The sequence below is a fragment of the Lactuca serriola genome, chromosome 3 (assembly GCF_051521515.1).
Source record: "Lactuca serriola cultivar US96UC23 chromosome 3, Lser_US96UC23_V15, whole genome shotgun sequence".
Classification (NCBI taxonomy): Eukaryota; Viridiplantae; Streptophyta; class Magnoliopsida; order Asterales; family Asteraceae; genus Lactuca; species Lactuca serriola.
Window position 1 is genome coordinate 60,695,094 of NC_136410.1, and position 22,235 is coordinate 60,717,328.

Genomic DNA, 22,235 nt, shown 5'->3' on the forward strand with positions numbered 1-22,235 from the left:
TAATATGTGTATAACTAAACTATATCCATATATATATATATATATATATATATATATATATATATATATATGTGTGTGTGTGTGTGTGTGTCTATGCTCAAGTGGTTATTTATATATGAATATAACACGAGAATATAGTTACCTTTATATTCATATATTAATATATAAATATATTCATATATGAATAAGTATGTGTCTTTTCTCAATAGATTATTTATATATGAATATGGTGGTTGATGGCGATATTAGTGGTTATCGTAGTGGTGGTTTGTAATTGTAGTGGTGGTAAACACGAGAATATATTTACTTTTATATTCACATACGAATATTATATTTATCTTGCACGCCGATATATATATATATATATATATATATATATATATATATATATATATATATATATATATATATATGAGGGTTTTGCAGAAAAAGATATATATGACCTATATTTGTTCTCGTATTCTCAATTATATAATTGTTCTCATATGAACATAATTCTTTCTTTTTTTCTTTTCTTTCTCTCTCTCTCTCAATATATATATATATATATATATATATATATATATATATATATATATATACATATTAGTGGGGTACCCGCACGATGCAACGATAATTAGTTTGTTTCGGTGATTAATTTTTTTGGCAGGTTGTTTCGTATTATCTATGCGATACAGCGGCTAACTTACGCGGATAATTTTCAAGTGATGATTTGTATTATTTCGATGGGCGATATATTGTTATTTTGGTCAACGGTGTTCTTTTTGATATGGGAGATGATTTTTACGCAATAATTTTTCTCGATACATAACAATTAGTGTTTTAAAATGTTGTAATTTACAACTCTATAATGCATAAATTGTTGTGTATGCTAAAAAACGGTTATGTACGAAACACTTTGATATATAGTTAGCTTTTGACCTAAAGTTTTATCTCGTTTATTAGTTTTATTTTATAAAATACGTGAATTATATAAAAATAATTACATTTGGGCATTTTTTTGAAACGTATTTTGCGTTTTTATAGATTAAATTAATTTATTGATATTAGAATTTTAAAAGTTGATTATTTAAATTTAAATATATTACAAAACTGATGAAATAAATTGTTTTTTTTTACGCGGTTAATAGTTTTTAACTTTTTATAATGTATATACGTATTTGTGTTTTATCCATTGCGGCATGTGTGTATGGAATCTTTTTCTTTCTTTTTTTTAATGGTTTTGTTGTACTTTGAAAAACCAATCGTATAAAGGTTCATTAACAAATATTAAAATATTTCATTTTATTATATTTAATTTGAGTATTCTTGTTGTACATCAAGAGTTCAATTCGTAGATTTTGTTTCCCAGGTTTTGTTGTACATCGAAAAACTAGAAACTATAAAGATTAATTAAAAAATATTAAAATATTTCTTTTTATTACATTTAATTTGGCTATTCTTCTTCAACATTAAAGTAAAATCTCCAGAAAAGTCCTAAAATATTATCTTATTTTACGAAAAGTCCCAAATGAAAATTTGTTTATGAAAAATAATGAATTACCGGTAAAAATGACGATTTGACTTCTTTTTTCCGGTTTACCGATTTTATTACTTATATGTTTTACTAAAGTCCCATTATTTTACCCTAATTTGCGAATAAGTCTCAAAATAAAATTTACTGATGATTTGACCATTTTCTTCATGTAACATATATTTTATCGGTTTCATTGTTGACTTAGACACATAGTCATTAAATTAGTTGATAAGATGAATACGATGGATTATATAATGTCACGTTTACTATAAAATTTGATATTCGTCTCATTGGCTTATTTATGACTATGTATCTATATCAACAATGAAACCAATAAAATGTGTGTTTCCAAGAAAAATGGTAGAAAATGAGTTGATGTCTGATGAGATGGATATATTGGGCTACATAAGATTAGATAGACAATTTGATATTTCTTATAAACATAAAAAAATGATGTAGTTGTTGTTAGTTTATGTAATTATCGTAGTCTTCGTCAGATGCATTTTATGTTCCAAAAAGATATACAATACATCATGATATCAAGTTTTATGCTAAACATAACATTATATAACTCAACATATCCATCTCGTCATCTCATTTAATGATTAGGAGTCCGGGTCAGCAATGAAACCGGTAAAATGTATGTTACATAGAGCAAAGGGCCAAATCATTAGTAAATTTTATTTTGGGACTTATTCGCAAATTAGGGTAAAATAATGAGACTTTAGTAAAAAAGGTAAATAATAAAACTGGTAAACCGGAAAAAAGGGTCAAATCGCCATTTTTGCCGGTAATTCATGTTTTTTCGTAAACAAAATTTAGTTTGAGATTTTTTTGTAAATTAGGGTAAAATTTTAGGACTTTTCTGGAGATTTCCCCAACATTAAATAATAAAACTCTCATATGTCAAGCATACATGTTTAAAATTTAATTCAAAGTAAAATTTTGCTTTTTTAAGTTGTGGTTTGTATCTATTAATCTCTATAAATATTTTATTTTATTTGGTACATATTGATGTTGTAGTTTATTTACAGAAAAACCAATTTAAATAAGTAAATATAATAGAAAGTTGATGAGTGTTTAAGGGGATGTTTGGATAAATAATTTTTAGCTTATTAGTTTATTGTTTATTTGCTTATTGTGGTGAGAATAAACATTTTTTTAAAATGTGTTTGGATTAGCTTATTGCGGTGGGAATAAGCAATAAACATTTGAGTGTTTGACAAAATAAAACAGTTTATATGAGTAAAATGACCAATAAACAATAAACATTCCCCCTTGCTTATTAAAATCAGCTTATTTTGTTTATTCCTACCGCAATAAGCTGATTTTTTAAAGACTTCTATCTAAACACTTAAATTTGCTTATTACGGTGAGATTAAACAATAAACAATAAAGAGCCTATTTTTTTCCTATCCAAACACCCTTAATTTTTCGATGGGTAGTAAACAATGAAGTATAGTAAACAATTAAGTGGATTTTGTTCCGGTAAAAATAAGATTATGTTGGAAAAAGTCTTTTGGTCTAGTGAAGTAGAAGCTATCAATTCATGGTGCCTACACGCTAATACATACAAGCCACTGCAACACCATTAACATTTACTTATTTAATTTTTTATTTTTCTAATTTTTAACAATTACTAATACTTTACTTTAAAAAAAATTATCCTTATAACATTAGTTGTATTCATTAAGTACTACTTGTATCATTTTACTTATTTACAACTTTAAAAATATTTAAACCTTCAACTTAGACTTGTGCAACCGTTTTGAAGTATATTGTTTGATATAATAATCTTAAATTCTTAATAAACAATATAAAAAATTCAAAATTTACATTTTCTTATAACGAACATTTCAAATTATAAATCAAAACACACAAAGACTGAATGCCATATACTCACATGAGCCTATGACTTATAACTCCATTTAAGAACCGGTTAAAAGCATTTATTATGTTCTCTTTACATTTGACAACAGATTTACAGACTTTTTCAATATTTTAGACAACGACTTATATTTTTAGCTTCATCACACACACACAATACTCGATACAATAGTTATTTAATTACTTCAACCATGCAAAACAGTACACTGTAAGTCTAATAAGAGTATACTACGATTTTGACTTCAAAACTACATGCAAAAACAAAATCAAAAATGCAAAAAAAAAAAATGATTGAAACTTTTTGAACAAGCTAACGACATCCAAAAGAACAGTAACATGCTAAAAAATTACAATCGTTCATAACATATGGTTATGTTGCTAACACCTAGTTTAATACCTTCTCATGTCCGTTTATGTTTGTTTCTAGTTCGCATGGTTGCTTCTGAGCTAACGAAACAAAACTACCAAATATCACCTGCAAAAGAAAAGGTAACATGTATATTAAAGATATACTTTTATATAGAAGCTTTTAAAAAACTAAAAACCAGGTTGAAGAAAAAGAAGATCTAGACCCAAATAGAAGAAACTGAAACACATTCACACAGTTAAAACGACAATTCTGAATAGAGCCAGGAGGAGCTCGAATGAGAGTGAAAAAACCAAACAACATATATATGGCCATATTAATTTTGTTTTTTAAAAAGAAAGAAGGTAGAAGGATTGTAGATCAGGCAGATCTATTAACGGTGGGAGATGTTATCATCGAGAGTGTAAGAAAGAACGATAGCACTATAGTGAGTGTCTGAAGTGGTGAGGAAGTAGCAGGGATGACAGGGAGGTTAAAATCGGTGTATGATGATCGGCGGCGAGGGCCATTAAGCCAAGGGGAGTGGTAACACTCTTAGCATCTTGCCACATAAGCTTTTTAAGTGTCATCTCATTTTTCTCCATTTAACACTTTATCTTGGCATATGCTAGGGTTAGCATATGCTAGGGAGTGGTAACACTCTTAGCATTCTATTTTATTTTTCATTTTGATTTTCTTTTCTTTAATTTAATTAAATTACTTTATTTTAATACATAAACATATTTTATACATAAATATTAATCAAATTTTATTTTTTTAAACCACCAGTAATTATAAATCAATTACATGAAGATAAGTATAATATTTAAGTGTCGGGTCCTTTTGGTTATTTTAAATCAATATTTGATGCTTGGGGACCAAATTTGTAGGGAATTATCAAAGAAGGGTTAAAACAATTTAATTGAAATTAAAGTTTTGAGAATAGAACTATATTTGTAAACATATTTCTAATGTGGGTAGAAATCATTTATTTGGAAATGAAGTTTTGAAATGGAAATGGGTTGCTGATCAAAAAGACATACACCTCAAAACTGAGAACACAAGACACTTCTATCTCTCTCGAATCAGCAACGTTAGTTTGTTTCTCTTTCTTCTCGTCATGTAGATAGCGAATGAATTCTAGCGACCTCCTTAGCGAATGCTAGGGGGTGGTGTGTTGTACCCTTAGCGACTTTAACGAGTGTGGGTAACGACCCCACTTCGCCCGGTCTTAGTGGTGGCGGTGCAATGGTACATCATTCGATAGTAGAAGGCGGAATGAACGACGACAGAGTGATGGCAGGTGGCGGTTTTCTAATGAGGGTGTTGTTTAGTTTTTTTTAAGAGAGAGCGGTGCTTGAAGAGAAAGGTAAGCCGAAGAATATAATAAGTGTATTTATATAGTTATTTAAAAAAAAGTATTTTTAGGTTTGTAAAGCTAAACATTTTGAATGGGTAATACCCATTCACATGGATCACCAAGTTTTAATCTCTACCATCAAAAATTAATTTAATGGCTAAGGTTTCTTCTCCTAGTTTTTAAGACTTTGGTCTTAAAATCAAGGGGACCCACAATTATATACTTTGGTTTTAAAATCAAGGGGACCCACAATTATATATATATATATATATATATATATATATATATATATGGAAAATATACCCGTATATAAAGTCAGGTAACCAAAAATTAAAACGACGCCGTTCTTTCATCGGATCCTCGTTAATTCCAGTTTTATTTCTCGGCTTCACAATCCAGGTTCGTCAATTCAATCGTCTTCAAGAAATCCAAAGTTTCCCTAACATCTCCCCCGACGCACGTGTGGAGCCGGTCGACGTCGACAAACTCCACATCGCTCTCTCCCATAGTTCTGTCGTTGTTTCCGTCTTCGCTAGACCGGTCCATTTAGCGGGAAATTAGTGGGATTCGGCCGAGCTTTTTCTGATAATGGATTGACTGCTTCAATTTATGATGTCATGGTACAAACCCTAAATATGTTACGTCAATCTCCTCCGATGGTTGAAGAACGGTGTGCGAAGGAAAAACCTTGTTGTCTTTGTCTCCAGTGGTGGTTCGAAATTCCAAGTTGTTCATCAGACGATTTTTATGGGAGATGTTCATGGACGCTGTGTTGTATTAGTCACCAACACACATGGTTGATTCTAGCATCTTGTTTATCTTATATTACCTTCTTTGATTTCACATGATTCATCTGTAATATGTTCATCAAAGGCTCAAAGCCAGTGGTTTTTCATGTCTAGATTTCCTTATTTTTCATTTTGTAAATGTATAGATTGTGGAGGTGCAGAGTATGCATTAGAGAATGACATCCCAATTATAATATATCCTAGAACACAAAACGAACTGGAAGGCCTGTCTTCAAACGATCTTGTAGATGCTCGAAGGTGAATTTTTCCTATCATCAGTCATATTATTCGTTCCCTTTTTTTGTTGTTCATTACATTTTTTGAGTAGCGGAGTACATACAAGATCGACTTTATACTTGTAGCTGTATACTTGAAGCTTATACCATCTGAATTAATCCGAGCTAATTGAAATTCAATCTTGAATATTCATCCTTCACTTCTTCCTGCTTTTGTAGGCAAAGGGTATTATGGTTCGAATGTGCATAAAGCTGTCATTGCTTCTAGTGCTAGGTAATGAATGTTCTTGAGAACTATTTTGCATCATATGATATCTCTCATGCATGTGTTTTTGTTTTCCTATTATTTTGAGAAGATATTTGGGCCCCATGATCCATTTTGTTGATGAGAAGTATGACAATGGCCGATTTCTCGCTCAAAGAATTGTTCCTGTTCTTGCTAATGACACTGCTGAAGAACTTGCTGCTATGGTTCTTAGTCAGGTAATGAATTTAATTCATTATTTGGAATCAATTATCTGTATTTTGCAGTCTTTTTGTAAATTTTGATATGTACATGGATGGATTGTTAGGAACATAAAATGTATGTTGAGGTGGCAGCTGCAATATGTGAAGAACGTGTTATTTGGAGAGAAGATGGTGTTCCTATCATAAAAAGCAAAACTAACCCTCAACATTATAGGTAACATACAGATACTCTTGTCTTTGGGAAGGGTAATTTGGACCGTTTATTGTTTATTGCCCCTGCAAATTATGTAGATTATGCAGCAGGTGCACTTAGCATGTATTATTTTCTTAATAATAATAATTATTCGGTGTTACTCTTGTTTCTTTAGTAGAGGGCATAAATCAGAGATGAAGATGATGCAAAGCCTCTGAAGCTGGATGGTGTTATGAAAGAAAGCTCTTTGTAATTGTCTTTTGTCGACCTAACATGAGCAAAATCATCCAACAAGGGTAAAAATCATCACACTTATGTGATCATGGAAGTTATGCAATGTATGAAAGATGTACTAGTGAGTTTGAAGTATGTCTTGACTAGTTCTTTGTAGCTAAGGGTTTCTGCTCATGTGTTTAGTAAATAAATTATTGGTAGTTTGATTGTAATTTGAATAAATTCCATGTTCTTGTTTTGGTGTTTGTTTACTTTTTTCTTTCTTTTTTGCTGACCTTTTAATTTGGTCACTAGTTATGTAAAATAAAAAGGCAATGCAATTTGGTATTTTGATGTGGCATGTTTGATAGTATAGTGAAAGATATACTTTTAACCCAAATAACAACATATTTTCTTTTTTAACCTACATAAGCAGCAAATTGAATTTTTAACCCGAAATTATAGCCAACTTTCATTTTTATCCCGTAATAGCAGAAAAGTTGTAAGTTTAACTGATATTGGCAGAACACTTTCATTATTAACCCAAATTACATCAAAAATTACAATTTTAACCCAAAACGACAACCAACTTTCATTTTTAACCTATAATTGTAGAAAAATTGCATATTTAACCGAAATTGTTGAAGAATATCCTCATTTTTAACCCAAAACTGCACAAAAATTTCATTTTTAACCTAATTTCGTTTATTTCACAAAATACCCTCATATTTTCGTTTTTGCACAAAATACCATTGTACATTCATTTTTTTTTTCACAAAATACCCTCATAATTACAAAATATCATCGTACATTCCTTTTTTTCACAAAATACCCTAATAATTTCGGTTTTTCACAAAATACCATTGTACATTCATTTTTTTTCACAAATTACCCTCATAATTTTGTTTTTTCACAAAATACCATCGTACTTTAGTTTTTTCACAAAATACCCTAATAATTTCGATTTTTCACAAAATACCATTGTACATTCATTTTTTTTCACAAATTACCCTCATAATTTTATTTTTCATAAAATACCATCGTACTTTCGTTTTTTTCACTAAATACCCTAATAATTTCGGTTTTTCACAAAATACCACTGTACATTCATTTTTTTCACAAATTACCCTCATAATTTTGTTTTTTCACAAAATACCATTCTACATTCATATTTTTCACAAATTACCCTCATAATTTTGTTTTTTCACAAAATACCATCGTATTTTTGTTTTTTTCACAAATTACCCTCATAATTTTGTTTTTTCACAAAACACCATCGTACTTTTGTTTTTTACAAAATACCCTCATAATTTCGCTTTTTCACAAAATACCATTGTACATAATTTCGGTTTTTCACAAAATACCATTGTACATTCATTTTTTTCACAAATTACCCTCATAATTTTGTTTTTCACAAAATACCATCGTATTTTCATTTTTTTTCACTAAATACCCTCATACATTCGTTTTTTCACAAAATACATCATACTTCCGTTTTTTTCTTCATAAAATACCATCATACTTGCGTTTGAAACACAAGTGGCAACCAAATTTTAATTATAATCACACAAATCATAAACAATCAACAAATTTCACTTGAAAACATTAAAATTGTTAAGAAGCATTAATAACTTCTAGATTATTCATACATTGTTTGTCTAAAACATGAAAAATGTGCAGTTAACAAAAAAAATGTCATAAAGCATCTAGTTTTTCTTTTACCCACAGAAACAACACATCTCATCATTATGTCTCTTGCAACAATTCATCCGCCTGACACATAAAAAAATATTATTAATATTATCATTATAGTTCTTAATCATGAAAATTAATTTATTATTATAATTACCTTTCTTTTTGAACAGCTAGTAGCATAATGACTTAATCCTTGACAGTAAGAGCATGTTCGTTTTTTAGGGGCTTCTAAAGAAGACTTGATTCTACTTGCAAGTTTAGGACTCCCTTTTGTAGTAGTTGGACCAAGAGGATCACGGATAGATAACTGTGGCATCATATTTACTTGCGAAACTCCCATACAAGAACTTTGAGATGCATTCTCCAAAGACATAGAATTTTTTCGATTTGCTTGATCATCTAAAAGACTTATCAATATCGTATTGAGTTTTTGTATCTCCGAAGGGGAGTCCCTTGCTTGTTAAATTAGTTTAGTAAAATTTGAACGAACACAAAATAATGTGTAGGCACTAACTCCATTTTTATTATTTATTTCTACGAGTCCGATACTAACACTACCCAGTTTGTACCTAGCATTAAGGGTCCATCGCGGTAAAATATAATGACTCGGCAGTTCTTGAACATGCTTCTTCCTCATCACATATAAGCTATGCTTGCATAAAATCCCATTTGTCTCATACATAGAACACGAACATGTGATGCTGACTTGATTTAAAGAACGAAAGGTAACAATACGTCAATATTTTTTATCAACATCCAATTGCCCAACTCTATATGTGTTTTCTTCTATAGTTTTTGTTAGAGTCTCGTGAGTTAAATTGGTAATAGCTTCGGTCAATTCTTTTTTGAAAGTATCAAACATCTTTCTAGTATAACATTGACCTGCTTTTGCTTCGATTGGATGTACTGAAGAAAGAACCGGCCTTGAGTTCATAGTCTTGAAGTCTTCATCTTCTTCGGCAGCCCTTCGTGACTCTACTGCTTTGTCGTATTGCACAACGAATTCATTTAACATGGTCCTCGAGTTAACAAATCCATCAAAAAAATGAATTGATACTCTCACTTCGTCCGGTTGTGGTCATACCAACAAAGAAAATATCCTTCAAGAAGGGTTTAGCCCAATGTATACGTTGGTTATACATGTCACTAATCCAACAATTTCTTTCCAGTTCATACCTAATACACATATCTTCCCATGTTGCTTCAAATTGTTCAATGGTCTCAATATTTACCCATTGTCTGTGCGTTTCTTGAAAATCACTGTAACGAGAAACATATGATCGAAGATGCTCAGTTTCATGCTTCCTGATATGCCATGAACAAAAACGATGTCGAGTCTTTGGAAACACTTTTTTTATTGCATTGCCTATAGCTTTGTCTTGATCGGTAATAATTGCATTCAGATACTTGCCTACATTTGAGGAAATGTTCAAATAACCATTCAAATGCCTCTCCTTTTCGTTTTCAACCAATGCTACACCAAAAAGTATAGATTGTCCATGATGATTCACCCCAGTAAAGGGAGAAAAAGACATCTTGAATTTGTTAGTCATATAAGTCACATCAAACACAACAACATCTCTGAATTTTGTATAGGCATCTCTTGATCTACCATCAGCCCAAAAAATATTTCTAGGATACCCATTATCAGATAAATCCACGACAAAATACTGGTTACTGTCAACTAATGTTTTATCTTGAAAATGTTTTATAAGTCCATAGAACTCCTTTCCTCTATGTTGTTTTCGATGCTCAGATAAGACATCGACACATTGCTTTGAAGTTACATCAGCTACATTTGAGGTTTTCATTGTATTAACAGCCTTTTTAATCTGAGAAGGTTTCAACCCTGCTTGACCAAATTGCACCATAAAAGATTTACCTTCTGTTGAACGGTGGAAATTGCTATGAGATCGATGCTTTATCACCTTTGTAGGTGTCATGGTCAAGTCGTGATTGTGTGTGTCATTAAACGAGTCCACCAACCATTTCCCATCCTCCTGTCTTATTATTTGAAGCTTTGCTTGACATCCGGTTCTAACACCCCTACGATGTTTTTTCTCATTTTCACTTGAATCATTTTTGTCAATCCTTTTGAAACCTTCTTTGTTGCATACGTATATCTTCCGAAAAGGCTCATTTGTTTTAGGATTTTTAATTGTGTCATCTCTACGTATACCAAAGCCATGCAAAAATGAATAATCATTATAAAATGTATAGGCATCATCAGGTGTATCAAAAATATTTCCCAATATCCTTTCATCATTAACATCATCTTCGTCAAATTCAATGTTCACATCGATACTATTTATTTTTTCACTTTCATATGTTGCTTCCACATAATTATTTGTGTCAATATCTCCGGTTACATATGGTTCTATAGCTTGATTAGTTGCTTCAGTTTCACTCATTATGGCCTGCAATAGACAACGATGCATATTGAAACAATATACATCAAAAACATATTAACAACCAACAATGAAAAACTAAAAAAAATTAAATACATTGGATATTTTACCTTTTCAGAAAAATCGCTACCCAACTACAATGTCTACCTCTAGAAACAACAATGTCAATAATAAAATCCCGGAACAAATACAAAGTCAACAACTGATGGAGAACACTATAAACAATAATGTTAAATATTAAAAATCAAAAACACTTCAAAAAATATGCTTCAGAAAAAATTACTTGGAAGTACTTACCGTATGCAATTTCAGAAGAAACGTTGGAAGCTATACTGTTAATCGAATCCAAATTCTTCAATTGAAACTTTTAGTTTTTCGTTAATTGCGATTGGAGGCAACTGATCAAAGTGAAATTTTCAACTCAAACTTTTTTTTTCTGTTAATTGCGATTTCTTATGAATATTTTGTTCTCGTTTCTTACCTGTGAATTACAATTTCACAGTGTTGGCGATTTTTCCCGGACGGTTACATACCGTATCCAATTCTAGAAAAAACGTTAGAGGCTATACTGTTGATCGAATCCAAATTCTTCAATTGAAGTCAATTGATCGAAGAGAAATTTTCAATTCAAACTTTTTTCGTTGTCCCTGTAAATTGCGATTTCTGATAATTATTTTGGTCTCGTTTCTTTTATGTGAATTACAATTTCACAGTGTAAACGATTTTTCCCGGACGATTATCATAGATCCATTCGAAATTCAAGGAAAAAATCAAGTTAGGATATCGACGTGAATAAGGAAAACGCAACAACTTGTTTTTAGAAAATTGTTTTTTTTAATTAATTCACTGATCAAAACTACGTAATTTTATGTATAGGGTACCTAAGTTTATATACCCTTAAGGGTATATTCACTTTTCCCATATATATATATATATATATATATATATATATATATATATATATATATATATATATATATATATATATATAGAGAGAGAGAGAGAGAGAGCTAGGTTCAAATATTTTTAACAAATAGTGTGTGCCTTAATGAACCAATGAGAATTCAGGAAACAATAAATCATTAATTAAATTGAAAAAGGGTATAATGGTAAACTTAGTATATCTAATTATGGTAAAAAAATCATTCAATTAATCTCTCCTTAATTAGTTAAACCCTAGAAAACCACCATCCCTTTATAATTCAGTCGTCGCTCACAAAACTATCTCGCCTCCTCACAAAATTCTCTTCTCCGGTTCTTCTTCTTTCACGACCCTCCTTCGTCTGCATCCAACATCGTCTTTTTCTCTAGCGATCCATCTATTGACTCTTCATCGTTACCTATTTCAGGAAAGAAAAATGAGACGGCTGCTCAGGCAATATTTGTTTCCTCGTCTACATATGTTGAAGACCATAATGATATCAGTAGTGAAAGGTCTCATGGTATGATTGATTTCAGGTTGAGGCAGGCTAGGGTTCACTTTAAGGCTGGTGCTTCGTGGTCTAAACATCAGATTCTGAAGATTTATGCCCTAATTTGTTGATTAGGGTTGCTTCTTCTCGTTGTCGACATCAAGAAATTCGGGGAAAAGCAACAACAGCAGATGGCGGTGAAGAGGTGCTCGGTGCCTGTTGTGGAGTCTGCAAAAGGAGGTGAAAACGAAGGCAACAGGGGATTTTAGGTCGTCAATGACACCACCAAGAAACTGAATTGGTATGCTCTTGTACTAATCATAACATGTTTTTTTAGTTGTATCTCCAGTTCTTGACCACCAAGAAACTGAATTGATAAGACTCTCACTAATTTTTTTTGAAGAAATTGAAGAAGCACACCAAGTGTTCGATAAAATGCATAGTTGAAATCTAGGTTTTTTTTACTGGTTCTGGTCATGTTATTTGGTGTAAAAATAAACCATTTGTTAATTGTTAGTAAGAATTTCAATTGGAATTCAGATACTTGTGTAAATGAATTTCAATGTCTGCCACATTCTATTAGAATGGTTAATTGTTTATATGCATTATGATAGAATTTTGGTTAATTGTTTATATGTATTTTGATAGAATTTCAATGTCTGCGACATTCTATTAGAATGGTTGTATTGTGTACTTCAGAATTTATAGTATGTTTTTTTAGTTATTGCTTAAATGAATCATTCTTGCAGAATGTCTTTTAGAATGATGTTAGTAACAATCATCAATTTGATGCCTATTATTCGCAAAAGATTTTTAAAAGAATGTTATTTAAGTGCATTTTGTAATGTTTTCTGTCAGAATTTATTTTATATAAATGTAATCTGTTAGAATGTCTTTAAGAATGTTTGTTAACTAGTATATTTGTTTAACGGGTAATACTAACGAGTAATGTATCTTATTCTTTCAGAATTGCATAGAGAAGGAATTCAATATTGATTATACAAGAAAAATATTTGGAATCGAGTTCAACAACAAGTATATATGTGAAGATCAAGTGGATTATAGTACCACTGAAGAAGATCAAGTGTATTTGTTCAATAATTGTATATTCAAGAATGCTATTTTTTAAGAATTTTATTCATTTTTGATGATATTCTTTTAGAATATGTATAACTATTTTAAATGTATAAGGATATTAGTCTGTAAGAATATGAATGAATTTGTTTTTTATTTCTCAAATCAAATATCTGCATTGGAAATATATTCTGCAAAATAAAATCGAAAATATATTTACTAGTTTATGGTTGACATTCTGTCATTCTAACAAAATAATATTCTATTAGAATAAAATTCTGAAAGAGCATCATTCTAAAAAAAAATATTCTGATAGAATAAAATTGGTAAAAAATTGAAATTGAATTAATTAAAAAATTCAAAATTTTTTAAATTAGGATAATTAATCATCCCTAAAAATTCGAAAATTTCCTTTTATAAATGTAGTTAATTGTCCAAAATATCATTTTGCTTAAAATTGTGTGATTATATGCTACATGTTACCCCATTGTAATATCATACACTCTCAAATCATGTCCATTGATTAATTTCATCCATTGGTCCAGATCTGTGCATTCTGGCACACAATACTTAGTAAAAACAAAATAACCTAAGCCTATATATATATATATATATATATATATATATATATATATATATAGTAAACAATACAATACAAATCGGTCGATCAATTGTTTGATGATCTCCATCTGACTACAAATAATGTTAATCGATCGTATTACGTTGGCTCAGTTATTACGTTGGGTCAGGGCCGGTTCTGAGGATTCAAATGCCCAAGACGAAGTGGATAAAAAAGGCCCTTAGGCTTTAACATGTAACGAATTAAATTACATAAACTAATTTTTTTATTAAAATGATGATAAACTTTATAGCAATAAACAAAGCCAAATCATAGTATTTTAAATAGTTAAAAGATAAACAGTTAAACAATTTCACAATTAAACATACCATGAATCCGAAAAATTGATAATATATTTAATCTATAATTTATTCAATCATTCAACTGATTCAAGTATGCAATTGAATTTACAATTATAATTTACAAATCATAATCCTTAATTCCTTAATTCCTCATAATCTATTACATTACCTAGAATCAAGAATGAAGTAGAAGAATCATTGATAAAGTGAATAAGTGATTGACCCTCACTTAGAATGGTAGAATCTGTTGTATCGGACGATTGCTACTTCTGCAATCGATTTTTTTTAAGATGTTGCTGGCTTGCTGCAATCGATCGGTGCTTCATGCGCTTTTTTCTTTGATTTGGCACTATGTTGCACTGCCGCTGTTATGATGCTGTTGGATTGTTTGGGCTGAAACGGACGTACGCACCATATACTAAAAAAAGTTGGGCACCTTCAAATTTTGGGCCCTATTCCCATGCACATGTTGCACCTGCCCTAAGTCGGGCCTGCGTTGGGCTAAAGGACCATTAATTGTGATAGACGTTCAAAATTAATCAAAACCTCAAAATTGTCAAAAAAAATTTCAAAAAATATCAAAATAAGTCAACAAATCAAAAAAAAGTCAATGTTAAAGAATGATTATATATATATATATATATATATATATATATATATATATATATATATATATGTTAAAGAATGATTAAAATGCATCTTTGGTCAAAAGCTGAAATTTAAGAGGTACAAACTTACTACATATTTACAATCGTTTTATGCACTAAGAAATATCCGGTCAAATGTTTGACAAAGTCAAAAAAGCTCTTATCAACCGCTTATTGTTTTGACTTGGCTTATATCGCATGGTATCTCTTATCCGTATCAAGACCACCTTAACTCTCACATAATCTTTCTGCATCTCTTCTCATTTTATCTTGACCTGGTCTTTCATTTACATTTGAATTCCCTAAATCATATTTAGTCAACAAATTCGTATCACAAGAACGATTCATAAGGAATATAGTTACATTCAACTTGAATCCCAAAATTTCCAAATATCTCAGCCCCATCTCTTTATATGGTGATTAACTTTGTCCATCTTTACAATTTCTCTCTAGAAATCCTAAATCCCAACAGCTCGATGCCAACATCGCCATCCCTCTCTACAAATTTTCTAATCCCTCTCTTTGTCAATCACCACAAGATACTAGGAATAGAAATAGATGGAGGCGCTTCAATCAACACCCACTGACATGTCACTCTACTCTCTTTTATGTTTTGATTGATTGTAGTTTAGGTTTATGTTATGATTATTTTTCTGAACATAAGAAATATGCATAAGTATGTCCTGACAAGGATGAGGAACAACGATTAATACAATAAAAGCAATTAAAATTATTCTTTTATTTTGTTTTAGATATTCTCTGTTTTAAAAGAGTGTTTTTTTTGTGAGTGTGAAGAGTTGAAAAAGTATTGGAAGTTGTTCACATTGCAGCCAATAAAAACATTGATCGTGTGACATGTCAGTCTTGTGGCGTCACAATGGGTTTGGGACAGGTAAGTTGTTAAACTATATTTCATTAGTTACGTGAACTGATAACCTGAAAGTGCTAAAATTGAGTTCTAGATTGAATAATCATTGCCATTTTTATGAAAGTGGTGCACAAAAAGCTGTAGGAATACAATTCAGGCATTAAAACCTAATATGGCTCAATTTTTTTTTCTTCTGCTGAAACTTAGATCTAGAAGGTCGGTCTTTTTTTATTAATGATAAAATGTGACTTCTCTTTGTTACTTTTCGATTTTCAGGTTTTTATTGTTGTAGGATAAAATTAGGAATAGCATTAGAAAATGAATATCTCTATTCTGTTTGTTCTTACATAAACCCCTCTAAATCAGGTAATCCAAATAAGTTTTTTTTGTGAACATTTTATATGGATTTTAGTTTTGTTTCACTCTCAATCTTGATATTTTTCAGACATGAGAGAGGAGAAAGACTATGATTTCAAGCCCTAAATTTCAACTTAAAGGTACATCTTTCTTTTAGATCACATTATCAAAAGATATAAAATGGAAGCATGATCTTTTTGGTCATTCTTTTGCTAATTATCAGTTTTGTTTTAAGATGGAAGGGTATTAATGTCAAAACACTAACTTATTTTTTTTTCTTTTTGTAAATTTATGTTTAAGGTATTGCTAATTATCAGTTTTTTTATTGTTTTTTATTTTTTTTATTTTTTTAAAAAACAACTTGGGATTCCTATAGAAGTACAACAACAAGTAAATTCTTTACCTTTAAAATCTTTATACTTTGATGATTTTATCATTCATGCGGTTAAATTTGTGATAAACAACTAAAAATTGATTAAGATCTTTCCAAAAGGTAAAATGGTCATTTTTTGGTTATTATGAAAGATAGAGGTTTATTCTTGGGTTTATGGTTATGGATTGATACAAAGGGAAAAAGAAAAAGCAAAATGAGAAGATATCAGGGATTTTTAAAGGAGGTTGGATGTTTTGGTACAAAAAATGAATAGAGGGCAAAATGGTCTTTTTTGGAGTTTGTCAAAAATAACAGGGCCATTTTTGTTAGAATTATCCATCAAGATTATGGATAGCTCATGGGTAGAGTGGAATGGTTTAAAATTTTTAAAAAATGGTGCAATAAAAACAACAAATTGTATTTTGATGATTATAGGATTTGACATATTGGTCTTTCTTTCTGTTATTGACATTTGCGATTGGTTTCAAAGGAATGGATAATGCATTTTTAAATTTTATGGTCTTTTGGATATGGATATTAGCAAAAATTTGGTTTTTATTAATGTAAGAGGCTTAAGGGGATGTACTATTTGCATCTCCAATTTTTTGATGTTCGGTACCAGAGGTATTTGAAGTGGAAAAATTCGAAATTTGATTGACATTCTCCTTTACTCTTGCAAAGATACTGTAATGATTATTGGAGGATATGGAAGTTTTAATTTAACATTTGCAAGAAGGAACTCTTGAACAAAATTGTCATTTCCATGAATTTTAATAAATTTCGAACCGAAGGAATTTATTTTTTCCGTTCAATCCCGAACATTTTAGTTCGTTGGCTTTGAGTTTTTTCCAAAACAAAAAAAGATTTCTTTTTTCGGTTCAATCCCGAACATTTTCATTCATTGACTTTCACTCCCCCCCACCCACTCCCCCCCCCCCAAAAAAAAAAAAACAAGAACAAAAAGCAAACGCAAAATGATCATTTGGTATCCTTTAAGCACACCAACATACGCACACTTATATTTTTTTGTTAATTCTTATTTTAGCTACATATTTAAATTTAATGTTTAATAAGTTAATTTGAGAATAAGAAATAATTTATCCAAAATGAATAAAAATATGACAATTGACAACTTATCTGACAACAGATAAGTAAATTAGTTATACATGAAATATACACATATATATTAAATATATTTTAATGATTCATGATATTTTTTGATATATTTACGACGTGCATGTAAAACTAAAATAAAAATATTGGCGGGAAACTAACACCCCCTCCTTAAAAATAATATATTTGTCCCATATTTGCTGTCAACTTTTGATTTTTAAAGTCTTTATTGTTCAACTTTAATCTTAAATATGTTTGTTTTTTGATATATAATATTTGATGTAAAATATATGAAATGATTGTGTTTTAAATGTCTTTTCATTGTTATATGTTTCATCAAATAATATATAACACAAATAAAAATATTTAAGGTCAAAATTGAAAAATAAAGGTTTGAAAAGTCAAAAATAAATTGTAAATTAGGAGCATAAAGAGTAACAATTAATAGTTTATTTTTGACTTAATTAAGATTTTAAAATTTTTATTTACGACTTATTATTTTTGTTACATCCATCTTATTACCAAATACGTCTTCTTCTTTTACTACAAATTGGTAAACTATATGAACTTTTCATTTTTATTCTTACTAATTTCGTATAATGTTAGCATAACTTTTATTGATCATTATTTAGATTTAGTAAATTATTTGCACAAAAAAACTAATTTCTTCTACAAACTAGTTTTTGAAAAACTATTCACACCCTTCGCTTGGCGCGGATAAACGGCTAGTGTGTGTGTGTGTGTATATATATATATATATATATATATATATATATATATATAGGCTTAGGTTATTTTGTTTTTACTAACTATTGTGTGCCAGAATACATAGATCTGGACCACCGGATGGAATAGAATCAAAGGTCATGATCTGAGGGTCTATGATATTATAATAGGGTAATATGTACCATATAATCATACAAATTTCAGCATAAGGACATTTTAGTCAATTAACCTATATTAAAAAAGGAAATTTTCGGATTTTTAGGGATAACTAATTCTATTATTTTTAAAAATCTGAATAATTTAAATTAATTCAAATTTAAAAATCCTGTTTTATTCTGTCAAAATGACAGAATGCCAACCATAAACTAGTAAATATATTTTCGATTTTATTTTTGCAAAATATATTTCCAATGCAGATATTTTTATAATTAACCTGATTTAAGAATTCTAGATATTATTCGTATACATCCAAGTTGGGTCTATGATTTTATTCTTAATACACATCCGGAAATAAATTATAAATTCATACATATTCTTACATACTAATATCCTTATACATTTTAATATAGTTATACATATTCTAACAGAATATCCACTTGATCTTCGCATATATGTTTGTTGTTGAACTCGATTCCAAATATTTCTTTTGTATGACCAATATTGAATTCCTTTTCCATGCAATTCTAAAAGAATAAGATACATTACTTGTTAGTATTACTTAGTATTACCCGTTAAAAAATTTATTTGTTGTTAACAAACATTCTCAAAAGACATTCTAACATAATGCATTTATATAAATAAATTATGACAGAATACATTACAGAATGCACTTAAATACCATTCAAACATTCTCAAAAGACATTCTAACAGAATAAATTTCTATAAATAAATTCTGACAAAATATATTACAAAATGCACTTAAATAACATTTTTTTTGCAATCAAAATCCACTTTGCCAAAATCCATGTGAAATTTAGAACCATGTGAAATTTTAGTAAAATGATTTCCTATCTACAACCATTAAAATGTATCTTTGATGAAAATTATATTCTATGAGAAAGTCATGAAATCAAATTCTAGGCATTTACAATATGTGAGAATTCTGCCATGAAATCAAATTCTAGGCATTCTTGAATGTTTGAACAATCATATCCTCCTATCACAAAATAAGAAATAACAATTTGGGCTGAAAACTTGGCCTGAACAGCCCCTGTTGTACTCTTTTGTAGTTTTGCATAAGTACAACACAGAAAATTAAATTATTGACAAAAAAAATCAAAGTTTGAGTTCAATAGATTAGAATTGTAACTGTACAACACATGAATTTGTAAGAAAAGCTGCAATTTCTACAAAAAATCGATTACTATTTTATATACAATCCTCTATAGAAATTAATGGAAAGAAAATAAAACAAACCTCAACATAAAGAAACCCTAAGCGTCCGGCGATCTCGGAAGCTTCCCGACGGGAACAAACGGTCAACTACTCGTTAAGTCCACTTGGTTTCGCATTCCCTTTTGTTTCGCTTTATGGTATGGCTTCTTCTTCATTGTCTTTTTCGAATTCCAGTATGGATTGGTCAGATGAGTCGTAAGGAAGCAGGCGATTGGAAAATTGCAAATAATAAAAAGGCTGGGTGGAATGCTGATAAGGTGTCGACATCCTTTTTTATATCTAATTTTCCTCTTGAATTGGTTAATAAGTAGCTTTGGTCTATTTGTGAAAAGTATGGTAGGGTTTCAGATGTTTATATTGCTCAGAAATTGTCCAAGTTTGGGAAAAGGTTTGCATTTGTTAGATTTCTCAAAGTTCAGGATGTGAAGCATCTCGAATTGAAGCTGCATGATCTGTGGATAGGTAGCTATCATGTTTTTCTTTCTTTGGCCAAGTTTGGAAGGGAGAATAAACGTATGCATGGTGAAACACAGGTGCATGTCAATGCTGTTGGTGGGGGCAGTAATGTTCCTCAGAAAATGACTTATGCCAATGTTGTGAAGGGTAGTACTGTTAAGCCGAATAATATCAGGATTTCTCTCCATCTTGAGGGTAAGGATATTGTTAATGACCTGGCTTTGAAACCATCAGTTTTTTGTCAAGTTAGAAGTGTAAGGTTGATTCCAAAGTTATTACTTTTGTTGAAAAAGGAAGGTTTTCATGACATACAAATAAAGTATTTGGGTGGGGATTGGGTTTATGTGGAGTTAGAATCTGAGGTGGTGTGTGCGAAGTTTAAGAAGTTTTCTTATGTTGGCTCTTATTTCTCTAACTTTAGGCCTATGGATAATAGGTTTAAGGTTTTAGAGAGAGTTGTGTGGATTGAAATTCTTGGTTTACCATGTCGTGCATGGAATGATGGTGCAATGAATAAGGTGGCAGGATTGTGGGGTGAAGTGTGTTTTTTGGATGACGATAATCAAGCTCCATTGGCGATTAAAAGAGTGTGTATCAAAACAATGAAACCTTCTTTAATTCACAATAAAATGTCTTTGGTGGTCCAAGGAATTACGTATGAGATAGTGATTAGAGAACTGTCAAATTGGGAACCGGATATTTTATGTAGTGAAGAAGATTTAGATTGTGATATCCCATCTCTCTCGGAGGAGTTGGAAAAGGGTGGTAATGATGTTGATGATGGTGTTGCTGAAGAGGAAGGAGAAATGACACCTAGGGGTAAAGTTAAGTATAATGATATGGAGAATGAAAATGAATTTGGCATGGAGCAAGAGTATGTTAGTAATAGGGGGCAGGTTTTGTAGATCGAAAAGGTCGATTCTTTCAAACAGATTCTTTAAAATCTGATGCTAATATGTGGGGGTTTAAATCGGTGCCAGTCAAGGTTCCTGTGACTGGACCGACTGATGGTGATGTTGTTCCGTTAGGCGATGAGGTTCCTGAGGCTGATCTAATAAATGTAAATGTTGATCCGATTGATACAGAGAAAGGTCCTACGGTGGAGGCTATGCAACGGTTGGGTGAAGAGAATGATGCGGCCGAGTCTCTTTCACAGCCACTTGGGTTTAGGCGAGATGTTGGGATGGATCATGCGAATAGTAAAATTAAATGTAATTCTGCTAGCTCTCATGGCTCATCCAGATTGCTAAAAAAACCGGTCCTGACTGATATTGAAGATATTTCAGAAATCATGAAGCAGTATGTTGAAATGGGAAAATTACTTGGTTAGGATATGGAGGGTAACAAAGATAAGGTGAAACAAATTTTGGCTAGTATTGGTGTGATTCAGGTTAATTAATGAATTGTATGTCGCTGAATATTTGTAGCACCCGTTCCTGTCACAAGAGGAATTGGGTGAAGTCTTTGTGTGTTCAAAATGGTGTTTCATTTTTGGGGTTACAAGAAACTAAGATGACTCAGCTGGACCTATTGAAAGTTTGAAGTATGTAGGGGAATTATAATTTTGATTTTGCTTTTAGTAGTGCTCGTGGGAGATCAGGGGGTATTCTTTCGGTTTGGGATCCTAATGTGTTTAAAAAAATAGTATTGTTTGTACCAGTAACATGGTTATCGTTCAAGGCTTCTGGGTGCCATTTAATATGGTTTGTTGTATGGTGAATGTCTATGCTCCTTAAGATGTCACTGAGAAACGATTGTTGTGGAATTATATTTCTTCCTTTAT

At 30.6% G+C, this 22,235-nt stretch overlaps 2 protein-coding genes across 3 annotated transcripts; one reads left to right on the forward strand and one right to left on the reverse strand.

Moving 5' to 3' along the window:
• Positions 1–5,443: 5,443 nt before the first annotated feature.
• Positions 5,444–7,368, forward strand: LOC145092423 (phosphoribosylglycinamide formyltransferase, chloroplastic-like). Of its 2 annotated transcripts, none has more exons than XM_079030366.1 (6): positions 5,444–5,905; positions 6,044–6,155; positions 6,353–6,407; positions 6,490–6,616; positions 6,706–6,815; positions 6,973–7,368. In XM_079030366.1, the coding sequence occupies exons 2-6, from the start codon at positions 6,146–6,148 to the stop codon at positions 7,010–7,012; spliced, it is 342 nt and encodes a 113-aa protein (XP_078886492.1). In that variant the 5' UTR covers positions 5,444–5,905; positions 6,044–6,145; the 3' UTR covers positions 7,013–7,368. The 2 variants fall into 2 exon arrangements, with proteins under 2 accessions (XP_078886492.1, XP_078886491.1); XM_079030365.1 differs by having other exon boundaries at positions 5,446–5,905; positions 6,970–7,368.
• Positions 7,369–9,739: 2,371 nt separating this feature from the next.
• LOC145095313 (protein FAR1-RELATED SEQUENCE 5-like) lies at positions 9,740–11,113 on the reverse strand. Its single transcript, XM_079033218.1, has one exon. The coding sequence runs from the start codon at positions 11,111–11,113 to the stop codon at positions 9,740–9,742; it is 1,374 nt and encodes a 457-aa protein (XP_078889344.1).
• Positions 11,114–22,235: the final 11,122 nt, after the last annotated feature.

Excerpts from the sequence above, each read along its gene's own strand:
- LOC145092423 (XM_079030365.1), top strand. Across the intron at positions 6,617-6,705 it reads CTGCTATGGTTCTTAGTCAG|GAACATAAAATGTATGTTGA; the intron begins GTAATGAATTTA and ends ATGGATTGTTAG. Across the intron at positions 6,816-6,969 it reads ACTAACCCTCAACATTATAG|TAGAGGGCATAAATCAGAGA; the intron begins GTAACATACAGA and ends TTGTTTCTTTAG.
- LOC145095313 (XM_079033218.1), bottom strand. The coding sequence starts at position 11,113 with ATGAGTGAAACTGAAGCAACTAATCAAGCTATAGAACCATATGTAACC.